General features: G+C 32.1%; 1 protein-coding gene and 1 long non-coding RNA gene across 3 annotated transcripts in view; one reads left to right on the top strand and one right to left on the bottom strand.

Moving 5' to 3' along the window:
* Nucleotides 1–18167, bottom strand: part of LOC141399087 (uncharacterized) — a 314481-nt gene that overhangs the window by 44637 nt on the left and 251677 nt on the right. The window lies entirely within an intron of this gene.
* Nucleotides 1–18167, top strand: part of LOC141397213 (uncharacterized) — a 34649-nt gene that overhangs the window by 14687 nt on the left and 1795 nt on the right. Inside the window, exons 10-12 of the mRNA XM_073973292.1 lie at nt 1300–1883; nt 4395–4519; nt 4837–4912. Of these exons, the coding sequence (XP_073829393.1) occupies nt 1300–1883; nt 4395–4519; nt 4837–4912 (785 nt within the window). The remainder of the gene's footprint in view (nt 1–1299; nt 1884–4394; nt 4520–4836; nt 4913–18167) is intronic.

Genomic DNA, 18167 nt, shown 5'->3' with positions numbered 1-18167 from the left:
CGACTCATAAAGTTCACAATTTCGCTGATATTATTGTGCAGACCGTTGCAAGTGAATTGTTAGATGCTGCGTTTGTTGTTGTTGGGGATACTGTGGGGCGGGCATCTTGTATTCCGACTACGACGTAGATTGGGATGATGAAGTTGGAGACACACTGGGAGATGATTTGGTGCAGCAAGCAGCAAAATACCTATCGTAGTAATCCTGCGTGCGACTAAGGCCACCCTCGGAAGTGGACCCATGCCCTGCGTCCATTACCCCTCACCATTGTTGGCATGTGGTGGATAGGGATACGGCAAACGGAACAGATTCATACTGGCCCGAGGCTCATCTCTATCCCGGCACGAAACAAAAGACCTCGGAGCAGGCATTCCGGTATGAATTACAGCTTCCATGGTGAAAATTAGGGTTGGTGGCATTATTTAGGCTATCCAAAGCGTCCACTAAACTAAAAAACCCCACCAATCGTGTCACTTGGTTGCCTTCAAAGGAATCGCTATTTCTCTTTCCATTATAAATGACGGTTAAAATAATGACACATCTCATTACTGACGACCTGCACTTTATTTAATTGAAATTTAAAAATTAATAGACAAGCAATCGAACAAATTAATGATCATTACTATTGAATGATTTCCGCTCTATAATTTTGCATTACAAGTCAATAAATAAAAAAAAACCTCGAGAAAAACATGCATACCATAGGATGGTTCGTTAGAATTTGGAAACAAATTTAAATACTATTGAGGTAAAAACAAAATACACAGATTTCGCTGGGGAAAAGTTAATCGATTTAGGTGTACAAATTGAATATTTTCTCTCCCTTTATGCTGTGGTCTTGCTTTTGTTTATGTCTTAAAGCCCCACCCTAATATACAAATTAAAAAAAAAACGAAATTTGCATCTGAGTCTATATTTACATGTTTTTGTTTTGTTTTTCTTCTTCTATTTCCCCTCTCCAAACATTCGCTTTCATTGAATGAATGACTTTTCCAATCAACAATCATAACATTTTATGACATTCGTATCCTGTCAACAAAAAACAACAACAACATCAACAACATTGTTACATTCAATGGCAACTCAATCACCATCAATCTGTGTTACCCGGGCCCCATTTACAATTTTGCACGAAAAACACGTTGTGAAAATCAAACAAACTGTGAAAACCAACAACAACTACAACACCCACACTACCGTTGGCAACCAACCCACACACGCACACGAATTCTTTCACACACACAATCCTCATCGAAATCCAAAACACAAAATTGCAACTCTTGATGAGTTGACAAACAGGACTTGGATCGTTTGTGCGAATTACAAATGCCCCAGCAGGGTGAGGTGTTAGAAAAGATTTCTGCAAATCTAATGGGGAAAAATATGGACAACAATAATGGTAATGGAGGTGGTGGCGGCGAGGCTTCTCCAAAAACTACAGAAGCTATTGAGGCACACACTACTGCTACAACGGTGCCAGGTGCCGCAGACACTGCTTCAGGTCTTGCCTACTATTCGGGTATATCCTTTATACGTGATTCTGATGCAATGCAGCAGCAAGAAGGCGCAGCAGCAGATGGTGAAGAGGAGGGCGAGGAAGATGTTCTATTAGATGATGAGAGTAGTTCGGATGATGAATACGATGATGATTACGTTGAGGAGGATGATGAGGAATATCTTTTATATGATACAATGAATACTAATGGAGGTAGTGCTGGTGGAGGTGGTCTAAATGATCCGACTCTAACAACTGATGACAATTTAACATATCGCAGTGATGTAAGTGCTGGCACGAGTGCAGGTGGTGTTGGCAAAGAGGGAGAATTGCAGGATTTTTTGAAAAAGCATGCAGCCAGCAGCACGAATGGTAGTCTGGCAGATGGGTAAGTGACAATTATTAATTTTATTGGATGAAAATATTGGGGAGGGGGAAGAAAAAAATTTGTTTAGAACTAAAACATTAGGCAAGGTAGGTCCATAAAAAAATATAAACTTCAACAATATAACAAACTTCATGACAATGAGTAGCGTCAACCAAATTGCACAATATTGACATTAGTAAAAATATTGACGTCGGCCAAAATATAGACGAAAGTCCATATATTGACGGGAGTCAAAAATAGATGAAAATCCATATATTGACTTTCGTCTATATATTGACTGCCGTCAATATTTGGACTTTCGTCTATATATCGACTCCCGTCAATACATGGACTCCCGTCAATATATGGACGTTTCGTCTATATATGGACTTTCGTCTATATATTGACTCCCGTCAATATATCGACTTTCGTCTATATATTGACTCCCGTCAATATATCGACTTTCGTCTATATATTGACTCCCGTCAATATATCGACTTTCGTCTATATATTGACTCCCGTCAATATATCGACTTTCGTCTATATATTGACTCCCGTCAATATATCGACTTTCGTCTATATATTGACTCCCGTCAATATATCGACTTTCGTCTATATATTGACTCCCGTCAATATATCGACTTTCGTCTATATATTGACTCCCGCCAATATATCGACTTTCGTCTATATATTGACTCCCGTCAATATATCGACTTTCGTCTATATATTGACTCCCGTCAATATATGGACTTTCGTCTATATATTGACTCCCGTCAATATATGAACTTTCGTCTATATATTGACTCCCGTCAATATATGGACTTTCGTCTGTATTTTGATCAACGTCAATATATGTAATTTGCATCAAAATTTTGACGTATGGATCAACGTCAATATATGTATGACGTTGATCCATACATTGCGTTAATCGAGAAACTGGCATTGAATAAAATACTGACCTTGTCCAATGTTATGACTTTTGATAAAACTATTTACGTTGATAAAACAATTGGTGTTATTGAATCTATTGACTTTGGGACGTTGGTGTGTGTATTGACCTAGGTCAATATTATTAATTTTTGTATTTACTTGGACAATTGACGTTTGTCAATATCGTTGACGTTTGTTATGGTATTGACTTTGTTAGAACAATATATTGACGTTAGTCAGTCAATCTATTGAATTTGATCAATCTAAATGATTTTGACATTTGTTAAAAGTTTGACTTCTGATAAACTATGGTCGAAATATTGACTTTGGTCAAAATATTGACTTTAGCCAAAATATTCACGTTGATGAATATATTGACGGTGGTCCGTTAATTGACATTAATTAATATATTGACGTTTATTGACACTGGTCAATCTATTTACTTTGCTCATTAAATGTATGGCGGATTTATACCTGTTGTTCATAATCATAAGTCTCATTCTCATTTGTTTTACGTTCTTCAACTTTTTAGAGTTTTCAAAATTGCCTTGTTCACTGTCTTTAATTAAATCTGCCACAGATATTCAATTCATATTCATTTGATATATCTCTTTTCAACTCTTTGCCTTTGATCATGTGTATGTGTGTAGTATGCCTTGAATACATTTCACTTTAACATACGAATAAACTCCTTTGTTCCAATGTCACTTGCAATGCAATTAAATCAATTCAAAGCATTTCAAAGATTTGTTTTATCATAGGACAATTTAGCAAAGAGAGACAGAAGAGTTCAATGCATCAGCAAAAACAAAAGCTCGCATTCAAACATATACAGCTACGAACCAATTGACATCAATCGTTACCCAAGTTGTTGATAGAAATAACAGTTTGTCTAGAAAACGAGCAATCTTACATTTGGATGACTCAATTGGATGACAGACAATAACGAAGAAATACAAAAAGATTTCAAAAAGAACCTACCCTAAAGTGATGTTGTTGCATCGCCATCACCATCATCACGCGGCTAAGCACATTCATGCCACGACTACAATTAATTTCTCAATTGTCCCAAAAGTACTTTTAAATGTTACTTCACAATTCCGATGAATAGCAAGTGGAAAAAACGGATAGAAATAGCAGCACTGTGTAGGAAGGCATTGTGATAGACCACCGCCATTGCCACAAGGAAAAAGTATCCTTGTTGTTGCTTTTCCATTATAAAACACACAACTAAAATCCGCCTTAGCATCCACACAATGTAAAGTACAAAGCTGTGTTAAAGGCAACACCTTTATAATACCTGACAACCGTCGCTATTGCAGATTGGAAATGGAATCAAGCAGAGTTTGGTTGTCATTAGAGTTACCACTGTGATTGTTTGAAAGGAAACCAATAAAAGTGGGACAAAAAGTGAAGCTCCTTATAATGTAATTTAAAAAAAAATCCTACAAATTGTTTATCTAACTATAACACACCACAAATACTTTAAAAAATATTTAAACATTCTACATGACATTTTGCAATACCTGTCGTCGACCAAAAACTCTCAAAACTTTGAAAAACAAATAACGTAAAATTGTTCTATTTTTCGCCTTTTACCAGGAAAAAATCAAAACTGTCAAATGCAACAACCGCATTCACCGAAGGCAAATGGAGCACCAGGGATGTACACGACACCAAATTTAACGAGGATAAACTTTCAATACAATTTCGAACAGGGCGTTTAGGTAAGATTACCACACAAATGTCATTGCAACAGCCATCACACACACACATTCAAGTTACATGGTAGAGCACTTAAGGTCCTAAGGCACAAAACCACTAAATTTAAAACAAAAAACTCCGGAGGGGATTTCAGGTCTAGTTACAGCAGTTTTTCAGCGTAACATTTACATGTGGACGTAGCAGTATTCGTAGCGCTTGTCTGGCTTATTGATACTGGCTGATGTCAATAACATAACAAGTAAAATAGTTTTCTCTTTTTTTTCTCTTCCAAAATTGTGACTTCCAACAACAACAAAAATTACTACACTTTGTCAACAAGGAATTTTTGGGTTTGCCTTAAATCGATACAGCAATATGCCCTATCAGACATGGGAAATAAAACCGGATTTAAAAAGGTGAGTAGAAAAAAAAGACAAAAATCAATATATTGACGAGAGACAATGTATAGACGAAAGTCCACATATTGACTCAAGTCAATATATAGACGAAAGTCCATATATTTACTCAAGTCAATATATAGACGAAAGTCCATATATTGACTCAAGTCAATATATAGACGAAAGTCCATATATTGACTCAAGTCAATATATAGACGAAAGTCCATATATTGACTCAAGTCAATATATAGACGAAAGTCCATATATTGACACAAGTCAATATATAGACGAAAGTCCATATATTAACTCAAGTCAATATATAGACGAAAGTCCATATATTGACTCAAGTCAATATATAGACGAAAGTCCATATATTAACTCAACTCAATATATAGACGAAAGTACATATATTGACTCAAGTCAATATATAGACGAAAGTCCATATATTGACTCAAGTCAATATATAGACGAAAGTCCATATATTGACTCAAGTCAATATATAGACGAAAGTCCATATATTGACTCAAGTCAATATATAGACGAAAGTCCATATATTGACTCAAGTCAATATATAGACGAAAGTCCATATATTGACTCAAGTCAATATATAGACGAAAGTCCATATATTGACTCAAGTCAATATATAGACGAAAGTCCATATATTGACTCAAGTCAATATATAGACGAAAGTCCGTTTATTGACTCAAGTTAATATATAGACGAAAGTCCGTTTATTGACACAAGTTAATATAGACGAAAGTCCGTTTATTGACTCAAGTCAATATATAGACGAAAGTCCGTTTATTGACTCAAGTAAATATATAAACGAAAGTCCATATATTGACTCAAGTCACGAAAGTCCATATATTGACTCAAGTCAATATACAGACGAAAGTCCATATATTGACTCAAGTTAGTATAGACGAAAGTCCGTTTATTGACTCAAGTTAATATATAGACGAAAGTCCATATATTGACTCAAGTCAATATATAGACGAAAGTCCATATATTGACTCAAGTCAATATATAGACGAAAGTCCATGTATTGACTCAAGTCAATGTATAGACGAAAGTCCATATATTGACTCAAGTCAATGTATAGACGAAAGTCCATATATTGACTCAAGTCAATGTATAGACGAAAGTCCATATATTGACTCAAGTCAATATATAGACGAAAGTCCATATATTGACTCAAGTCAATGTATAGACGAAAGTCCATATATTGACTCAAGTCAATATATAGACGAAAGTCCATATATTGACTCAAGTCAATATATAGACGAAAGTCCATATATTGACTCAAGTCAATATATAGACGAAAGTCCGTTTATTGACACAAGTTAATATATAGACGAAAGTCCATATATTGACTCAAGTCAATATATAGACGAAAGTCCATATATTGACTCAAGTCAATATATAGACGATATTCCATATATTGACTCAAGTCAATATATAGACGAAATTCCATATATTGACTCAAGTCAATATATAGACGAAAGTCCATATATTGACACAAGTCAATATATAGACGAAAGTCCATATATTGACTCAAGTCAATATATAGACGAAAGTCCATATATTGACTCAAGTCAATATATAGACGAAAGACGAAAGGATTTGCCTTAAATCGATACAGCAATATGCCCTATCAGACATGGGGAATAAAACCGGATTTAAAAAGGTGAGTAGAAAAAAAGAGAAAAATCAATATATTGACGAGAGGCAATATAGAGACGAAAGTCAATATATAGATGAAAGTCCATATATTGACTCAAGTCAATATATAGACGAAAGTCCATATATTGAACCAAGTCAATATATAGACGAAAGTCCATATATTGACTCAAGTCAATATATAGACGAAATTCCATATATTGGCTCAAGTCAATATATAGACGAAAGTCCATATATTGACTCAAGTCAATATATAGACGAAATTCCATATATTGACTCAAGTCAATATATAGACGAAATTCCATATATTGACTCAAGTCAATATATAGACGAAATTCCATATATTGACTCAAGTCAATATATAGACGAAATTCCATATATTGGCTCAAGTCAATATATAGACGAAAGTCCATATATTGACTCAAGTCAATATATAGACGAAAGTCCATATATTGACTCAAGTCAATATATAGACGAAAGTCCATATATTGACTCAAGTCAATATATAGACGAAAGTCCGTTTATTGACTCAAATTAATATATAGACGAAAGTCCGTTTATTGACACAAGTTAATATATAGACGAAAGTCCATATATTGACTCAAGTCAATATATAGACGAAAGTCCATATATTGACTCAAGTCAATATATAGACGAAAGTCCATATATTGACTCAAGTCAATATATAGACGAAAGTCCGTTTATTGACTCAAGTTAATATATAGACGAAAGTCCGTTTATTGACACAAGTTAATATAGACGAAAGTCCGTTTATTGACTCAAGTCAATATATAGACGAAAGTCCATATATTGACTCAAGTCAATATATAGACGAAAGTCCATATATTGACTCAAGTCAATATATAGACGAAAGTCCATATATTGACTCAAGTCAATATATAGACGAAAGTCCATATATTGACTCAAGTCAATATATAGACGAAAGTCCATATATTGACTCAAGTCAATATATAGACGAAAGTCCGTTTATTGACTCAAATTAATATATAGACGAAAGTCCGTTTATTGACACAAGTTAATATATAGACGAAAGTCCATATATTGACTCAAGTCAATATATAGACGAAAGTCCATATATTGACTTGAGTCAATATATAGACGAAAGTCCGTTTATTGACTCAAATTAATATATAGACGAAAGTCCGTTTATTGACACAAGTTAATATATAGACGAAAGTCCATATATTGACTCAAGTCAATATATAGACGAAAGTCCATATATTGACTCAAGTCAATATATAGACGAAAGTCCATATATTGACTCAAGTCAATATATAGACGAAAGTCCATATATTGACTCAAGTCAATATATAGACGAAAGTCCGTTTATTGACTCAAGTTAATATATAGACGAAAGTCCGTTTATTGACACAAGTTAATATAGACGAAAGTCCGTTTATTGACTCAAGTCAATATATAGACGAAAGTCCATATATTGACTCAAGTCAATATATAGACGAAAGTCCATATATTGACTCAAGTCAATATATAGACGAAAGTCCATATATTGACTCAAGTCAATATATAGACGAAAGTCCATATATTGACTCAAGTCAATATATAGACGAAAGTCCGTTTATTGACTCAAATTAATATATAGACGAAAGTCCGTTTATTGACACAAGTTAATATATAGACGAAAGTCCATATATTGACTCAAGTCAATATATAGACGAAAGTCCATATATTGACTTGAGTCAATATATATTGACTCAAGTCAATATATAGACGAAAGTCCGTTTATTGACACAAGTTAATATATAGACGAAAGTCCATATATTGACTCAAGTCAATATATAGACGAAAGTCCATATATTGACTCAAGTCAATATATAGACGAAATTCCATATATTGACTCAAGTCAATATATAGACGAAATTCCATATATTGACTCAAGTCAATATATAGACGAAAGTCCATATATTGACACAAGTCAATATATAGACGAAAGTCCATATATTGACTCAAGTCAATATATAGACGAAAGTCCATATATTGACTCAAGTCAATATATAGACGAAAGACGAAAGGATTTGCCTTAAATCGATACAGCAATATGCCCTATCAGACATGGGGAATAAAACCGGATTTAAAAAGGTGAGTAGAAAAAAAGAGAAAAATCAATATATTGACGAGAGGCAATATAGAGACGAAAGTCAATATATAGATGAAAGTCCATATATTGACTCAAGTCAATATATAGACGAAAGTCCATATATTGAACCAAGTCAATATATAGACGAAAGTCCATATATTGAACCAAGTCAATATATAGACGAAAGTCCATATATTGACTCAAGTCAATATATAGACGAAATTCCATATATTGGCTCAAGTCAATATATAGACGAAAGTCCATATATTGACTCAAGTCAATATATAGACGAAAGTCCATATATTGACTCAAGTCAATATATAGACGAAAGTCCATATATTGACTCAAGTCAATATATAGACGAAAGTCCATATATTGACTCAAGTCAATATATAGACGAAAGTCCATATATTGACTCAAGTCAATATATAGACGAAAGTCCGTTTATTGACTCAAATTAATATATAGACGAAAGTCCGTTTATTGACACAAGTTAATATATAGACGAAAGTCCATATATTGACTCAAGTCAATATATAGACGAAAGTCCATATATTGACTCAAGTCAATATATAGACGAAAGTCCATATATTGACTCAAGTCAATATATAGACGAAAGTCCGTTTATTGACTCAAGTTAATATATAGACGAAAGTCCGTTTATTGACACAAGTTAATATAGACGAAAGTCCGTTTATTGACTCAAGTCAATATATAGACGAAAGTCCATATATTGACTCAAGTCAATATATAGACGAAAGTCCATATATTGACTCAAGTCAATATATAGACGAAAGTCCGTTTATTGACTCAAGTTAATATATAGACGAAAGTCCGTTTATTGACACAAGTTAATATAGACGAAAGTCCATTTATTGACTCAAGTCAATATATAGACGAAAATCCGTTTATTGACTCAAGTAAATATATAAACGAAAGTCCATATATTGACTCAAGTCACGAAAGTCCATATATTGACTCAAGTCAATATACAGACGAAAGTCCATATATTGACTCAAGTTAGTATAGACGAAAGTCCGTTTATTGACTCAAGTTAATATATAGACGAAAGTCCATATATTGACTCAAGTCAATATATAGACGAAAGTCCATATATTGACTCAAGTCAATATATAGACGAAAGTCCATATATTGACTCAAGTTAATATAGACGAAAGTCCGTTTATTGACTCAAGTTAATATATAGACGAAAGTCCATATATTGACTCAAGTCAATATATAGACGAAAGTCCATATATTGACTCAAGTCAATATATAGACGAAAGTCCATATATTGACTCAAGTCAATATATAGACGAAAGTCCGTTTATTGACTCAAGTTAATATATAGACGAAAGTCCGTTTATTGACACAAGTTAATATATAGACGAAAGTCCATATATTGACTCAAGTCAATATATAGACGAAAGCCCATATATTGACTCATGTCAATATATAGACGAAAGTCCATATATTGACTCAAGTCAATATATAGACGAAAGTCCATATATTGACTCAAGTCAATATATAGACGAAAGTCCGTTTATTGACTCAAGTTAATATATAGACGAAAGTCCGTTTATTGACACAAGTTAATATAGACGAAAGTCCGTTTATTGACTCAAGTCAATATATAGACGAAAGTCCGTTTATTGACTCAAGTAAATATATAAACGAAAGTCCATATATTGACTCAAGTCACGAAAGTCCATATATTGACTCAAGTCAATATACAGACGAAAGTCCATATATTGACTCAAGTTAGTATAGACGAAAGTCCGTTTATTGACTCAAGTTAATATATAGACGAAAGTCCATATATTGACTCAAGTCAATATATAGACGAATATCCATATATTGACTCAAGTCAATATATAGACGAAAGTCCATATATTGACTCAAGTTAATATAGACGAAAGTCCGTTTATTGACTCAAGTTAATATATAGACGAAAGTCCATATATTGACTCAAGTCAATATATAGACGAAAATCCATATATTGACTCAAGTCAATATATAGACGAAAGTCCATATATTGACTCAAGTCAATATATAGACGAAAGTCCGTTTATTGACACAAGTCAATATATAGACGAAAGTCCATATATTGACTCAAGTCAATATATAGACGAAATTCCATATATTGACTCAAGTCAATATATAGACGAAATTCCATATATTGACTCAAGTCAATATATAGACGAAAGTCCATATATTGACACAAGTCAATATATAGACGAAAGTCCATATATTGACTCAAGTCAATATATAGACGAAAGTCCATATATTGACTCAAGTCAATATATAGACGAAAGTCCATATATTGACTCAAGTCAATATATAGACGAAAGTCCATATATTGACTCAAGTCAATATATAGACGAAAGTACATATATTGACTCAAGTCAATATATAGACAAAAGTCCATATATTGACTCAAGTCAATATATAGACGAAAGTCCATATATTGACTCAAGTCAATATATAGACGAAAGTCCATATATTGACTCAAGTCAATATATAGACGAAAGTCCATATATTGACTCAAGTCAATATATAGACGAAAGTCCATATATTGACTCAAGTCAATATATAGACGAAAGTCCATATATTGACTCCAGTCAATATATAGACGAAAGTCCATATATTGACTCAAGTCAATATATAGACGAAAGTCCATATATTGACTCAAGTCAATATATAGACGAAAGTCCATATATTGACTCAAGTCAATATATAGACGAAATTCCATATATTGACTCAAGTCAATATATAGACGAAAGTCCATATATTGACTCAAGTCAATATATAGACGAAAGTCCATATATTGACTCAAGTCAATATATAGACGAAAGTCCATATATTGACTCAAGTCAATATATAGACGAAAGTCCATATATTGACTCAAGTCAATATATAGACGAAAGTCCATATATGGACTCAAGTGAATATATAGACGAAAGTCCATATATTGACTCAAGTCAATATATAGACGAAAGTCCATATATGGACTCAAGTGAATATATAGACGAAAGTCCATATATTGACTCAAGTCAATATATAGACGAAAGTCCATATATTGACTCAAGTCAATATATAGACGAAAGTCCATATATTGACTCAAGTCAATATATAGACGAAAGTCCATATATTGACTCAAGTCAATATATAGACGAAAGTCCATATATTGACTCAAGTCAATATATAGACGAAAGTCCATATATTGACTCAAGTCAATATATAGACGAAAGTCCATATATTGACTCAAGTCAATATATAGACGAAAGTCCATATATTGACTCAAGTCAATATATAGACGAAAGTCCATATATTGACTCAAGTCAATATATAGACGAAAGTCCATATATTGACTCAAGTCAATATATAGACGAAAGTCCATATATTGACTCAAGTCAATATATAGACGAAAGTCCATATATTGACTCAAGTCAATATATAGACGAAAGTCCATATATTGACTCAAGTCAATATATAGACGAAAGTCCATATATTGACTCAAGTCAATATATTGACGAAATTCCATATATTGACTCAAGTCAATATATAGACGAAAGTCCGTTTATTGACTCAAGTAAATATATAAACGAAGGTCCATATATTGACTCAAGTCACGAAAGTCCATATATTGACTCAAGTCAATATACAGACGAAAGTCCATATATTGACTCAAGTTAGTATAGACGAAAGTCCGTTTATTGACTCAAGTTAATATATAGACGAAAGTCCATATATTGACTCAAGTCAATATATAGACGAATATCCATATATTGACTCAAGTCAATATATAGACGAAAGTCCATATATTGACTCAAGTTAATATAGACGAAAGTCCGTTTATTGACTCAAGTTAATATATAGACGAAAGTCCATATATTGACTCAAGTCAATATATAGACGAAAATCCATATATTGACTCAAGTCAATATATAGACGAAAGTCCATATATTGACTCAAGTCAATATATAGACGAAAGTCCGTTTATTGACACAAGTCAATATATAGACGAAAGTCCATATATTGACTCAAGTCAATATATAGACGAAATTCCATATATTGACTCAAGTCAATATATAGACGAAATTCAATATATAGACGAAAGTCCATATATTGACACAAGTCAATATATAGACGAAAGTCCATATATTGACTCAAGTCAATATATAGACGAAAGTCCATATATTGACTCAAGTCAATATATAGACGAAAGTCCATATATTGACTCAAGTCAATATATAGACGAAAGTCCATATATTGACTCAAGTCAATATATAGACAAAATTCCATATATTGACTCAAGTCAATATATAGACGAAAGTCCATATATTGACTCAAGTCAATATATAGACGAAAGTCCATATATTGACTCAAGTCAATATATAGACGAAAGTCCATATATTGACTAAAGTCAATATATAGACGAAAGTCCATATATTGACTCCAGTCAATATATAGACGAAAGTCCATATATTGACTCCAGTCAATATATAGACGAAAGTCCATATATTGACTCAAGTCAATATATAGACGAAAGTCCATATATTGACTCAAGTCAATATATAGACGAAAGTCCATATATTGACTCAAGTCAATATATAGACGAAATTCCATATATTGACTCAAGTCAATATATAGACGAAAGTCCATATATTGACTCAAGTCAATATATAGACGAAATTCCATATATTGACTCAAGTCAATATATAGACGAAAGTCCATATATTGACTCAAGTCAATATATAGACGAAAGTCCATATATTGACTCAAGTCAATATATAGACGAAAGTCCATATATTGACTCAAGTCAATATATAGACGAAAGTCCATATATTGACTCAAGTCAATATATAGACGAAAGTCCATATATGGACTCAAGTGAATATATAGACGAAAGTCCATATATTGACTCAAGTCAATATATAGACGAAAGTCCATATATTGACTCAAGTCAATATATAGACGAAAGTCCATATATTGACTCAAGTCAATATATAGACGAAAGTCCATATATTGACTCAAGTCAATATATAGACGAAAGTCCATATATTGACTCAAGTCAATATATAGACGAAAGTCCATATATTGACTCAAGTCAATATATAGACGAAAGTCCATATATTGACTCAAGTCAATATATAGACGAAAGTCCATATATTGACTCAAGTCAATATATAGACGAAAGTCCATATATTGACTCAAGTCAATATATAGACGAAAGTCCATATATTGACTCAAGTCAATATATAGACGAAAGTCCATATATTGACTCAAGTCAATATATTGACGAAATTCCATATATTGACTCAAGTCAATATATAGACGAAATTCCATATATTGACACAAGTCAATATATAGACGAAATTCCATATATTGACTCAAGTCAATATATAGACGAAAGTCCATATATTGACTCAGGTCAATATATAGACGAAAGTCCATATATTGACTCAAGTCAATATATAGACGAAAGTCCATATATTGACTCAAGTCAATATATTGACGAAATTCCATATATTGACTCAAGTCAATATATAGACGAAATTCCATATATTGACTCAAGTCAATATATAGACGAAATTCCATATATTGACACAAGTCAATATATAGACGAAATTCCATATATTGACTCAAGTCAATATATAGACGAAAGTCCATATATTGACTCAGGTCAATATATAGACGAAAGTCCATATATTGACTCAAGTCAATATATAGACGAAAGTCCATATATTGACTCAAGTCAATATATAGACGAAAGTCCATATATTGACTCAAGTCAATATATAGACGAATGTCCATATATTGACTCAAGTCAATATATAGACGAATGTCCATATATTGACTCAAGTCAATATATAGACGAAAGTCCATATATTGACTCAAGTCAATATATAGACGAAAGTCCATATATTGACTCAAGTCAATATATAGACGAAAGTCCATATATTGACTCAAGTCAATATATGACGAAATTCCATATATTGACTCAAGTCAATATATAGACGAAATTCCATATATTGACTCAAGTCAATATATAGACGAAAGTCCATATATTGACCCAAGTCAATATATAGACGAAAGTCCATATATTGACTCAAGTCAATATATAGACGAAAGTCCATATATTGACTCAAGTCAATATATAGACGAAAGTCCATATATTGACTCAAGTCAATATATAGACGAAAGTCCATATATTGACTCAAGTCAATATATAGACGAAAGTCCATATATTGACTCAAGTCAATATATAGACGAAAGTCCATATATTGACTCAAGTCAATATATAGACGAAAGTCCATATATTGACTCAAGTCAATATATAGACGAAAGTCCATATATTGACTCAAGTCAATATATAGACGAAAGTCCATATATTGACTCAAGTCAATATATAGACGAAAGTCCATATATTGACTCAAGTCAATATATAGACGAAAGTCCATATATTGACTCAAGTCAATATATAGACGAAAGTCCATATATTGACTCAAGTCAATATATAGACGAAAGTCCATATATTGACTCAAGTCAATATATAGACGAAAGTCCAAATATTTACTCAAGTCAATATATAGACGAAAGTCCACATATTTACTCAAGTCAATATATAGACTAAAGTCCATATATTGACTCAAGTCAATATATAGACGAAAGTCCATATATTGACTCAAGTCAATATATAGACGAAAGTCCATATATTGACTCAAGTCAATATATAGACGAAAGTCCATATATTGACTCAAGTCAATATATAGACGAAAGTCCATATATTGACTCAAGTCAATATATAGACGAAAGTCCATATATTGACTCAAGTCAATATATAGACGAAAGTCCATATATTGACTCAAGTCAATATATAGACGAAAGTCCATATATTGACTCAAGTCAATATATAGACGAAAGTCCATATATTGACTCAAGTCAATATATAGACGAAAGTCCATATATTGACTCAAGTCAATATATAGACGAAAGTCCATATATTGACTCAAGTCAATATATAGACGAAAGTCCATATATTGACTCAAGTCAATATATAGACGAAAGTCCATATATTGACTCAAGTCAATATATAGACGAAAGTCCATATATTGACTCAAGTCAATATATAGACGAAAGTCCATATATTGACTCAAGTCAATATATAGACGAAAGTCCATATATTGACTCAAGTCAATATATAGACGAAAGTCCATATATTGACTCAAGTCAATATATAGACGAAAGTCCATATATTGACTCAAGTCAATATATAGACGAAAGTCCATATATTGACTCAAGTCAATATATAGACGAAAGTCCATATATTGACTCAAGTCAATATATAGACGAAAGTCCATATATTGACTCAAGTCAATATATAGACGAAAGTCCATATATTGACTCAAGTCAATATATAGACGAAAGTCCATATATTGACTCAAGTCAATATATAGACGAAAGTCCATATATTGACTCAAGTCAATATATAGACGAAAGTCCATATATTGACTCAAGTCAATATATAGACGAAAGTCCATATATTGACTCAAGTCAATATATAGACGAAAGTCCATATATTGACTCAAGTCAATATATAGACGAAAGTCCATATATTGACTCAAGTCAATATATAGACGAAAGTCCATATATTGACTCAAGTCAATATATAGACGAAAGTCCAAATATTTACTCAAGTCAATATATAGACTAAAGTCCATATATTGACTCAAGTCAATATATAGACGAATGTCCATATATTGACTCAAGTCAATATATAGACTAAAGTCCATATATTGACTCAAGTCAATATATAGACGAAAGTCCATATATTGACTCAAGTCAATATATAGACGAAAGTCCATATATTGACTCAAGTCAATATATAGACGAAAGTCCATATATTGACTCAAGTCAATATATAGACGAAAGTCCATATATTGACTCAAGTCAATATATAGACGAAAGTCCATATATTGACTCAAGTCAATATATAGACGAAAGTCCATATATTGACTCAAGTCAATATATAGACGAAAGTCCATATATTGACTCAAGTCAATATATAGACGAAAGTCCATATATTGACTCAAGTCAATATATAGACGAATGTCCATATATTGACTCAAGTCAATATATAGACTAAAGTCCATATATAGACTCAAGTCAATATATAGACGAAAGTCCATATATTGACTCAAGTCAATATATAGACGAAAGTCCATATATTGACTCAAGTCAATATATAGACGAAAGTCCATATATTGACTCAAGTCAATATATAGACGAAAGTCCATATATTGACTCAAGTCAATATATAGACGAAAGTCCATATATTGACTCAAGTCAATATATAGACGAAAGTCCATATATTGACTCAAGTCAATATATAGACGAAAGTCCATATATTGACTCAAGTCAATATATAGACGAAAGTCCATATATTGACTCAAGTCAATATATAGACGAAAGTCCATATATTGACTCAAGTCAATATATAGACGAAAGTCCAAATATTTACTCAAGTCAATATATAGACGAAAGTCCACATATTTACTCAAGTCAATATATAGACTAAAGTCCATATATTGACTCAAGTCAATATATAGACGAATGTCCATATATTGACTCAAGTCAATATATAGACTAAAGTCCATATATTGACTCAAGTCAATATATAGACGAAAGTCCATATATTGACTCAAGTCAATATATAGACGAAAGTCCATATATTGACTCAAGTCAATATATAGACGGAAGTCCATATATTGACTCAAGTCAATATATAGACGAAAGTCCATATATTGACTCAAGTCAATATATAGACGAAAGTCCATATATTGACTCAAGTCAATATATAGACGAAAGTCCATATATTGACTCAAGTCAATATATAGACGAATGTCCATATATTGACTCAAGTCAATATATAGACTAAAGTCCATATATTGACTCAAGTCAATATATAGACGAAAGTCCATATATTGACTCAAGTCAATATATAGACGAAAGTCCATATATTGACTCAAGTCAATATATAGACGAAAGTCCATATATTGACTCAAGTCAATATATAGACGAAAGTCCATATATTTACTCAAGTCAATATATAGACGAAAGTCCATATATTTACTCAAGTCAATATTTTACTCAAGTCAATATATAGACGAAAGTTCATATATTTACTCAAGTCAATATTTTACTCAAGTCAATATATAGACGAAAGTCCATATATTTACTCAAGTCAATATATAGACGAAAGTCCATATATTGACTCAAGTCAATATATAGACGAAAAGTCCATATATTGACTTAAGTCAATATATAGACGAAAGTCCATATATTGACTCAAGTCAATATTTAGACGAAAGTCCGTATATGCACTTTCGTCTTTATATTGACTCCCGTCTATATATTGACTCATGTCAATATATTGACATTCGTCTATGTATATTGTCTCTCGTCAATATATTG

Source organism: Musca autumnalis, unplaced genomic scaffold, assembly GCF_047663935.1.
Source record: "Musca autumnalis isolate F117 unplaced genomic scaffold, ASM4766393v1 scaffold_3, whole genome shotgun sequence".
NCBI classification, from domain to species: Eukaryota; Metazoa; Arthropoda; class Insecta; order Diptera; family Muscidae; genus Musca; species Musca autumnalis.
The sequence above is the reverse complement of the archived record's forward strand: the minus strand, read 5'-3'. Positions and strand labels throughout refer to the sequence as shown.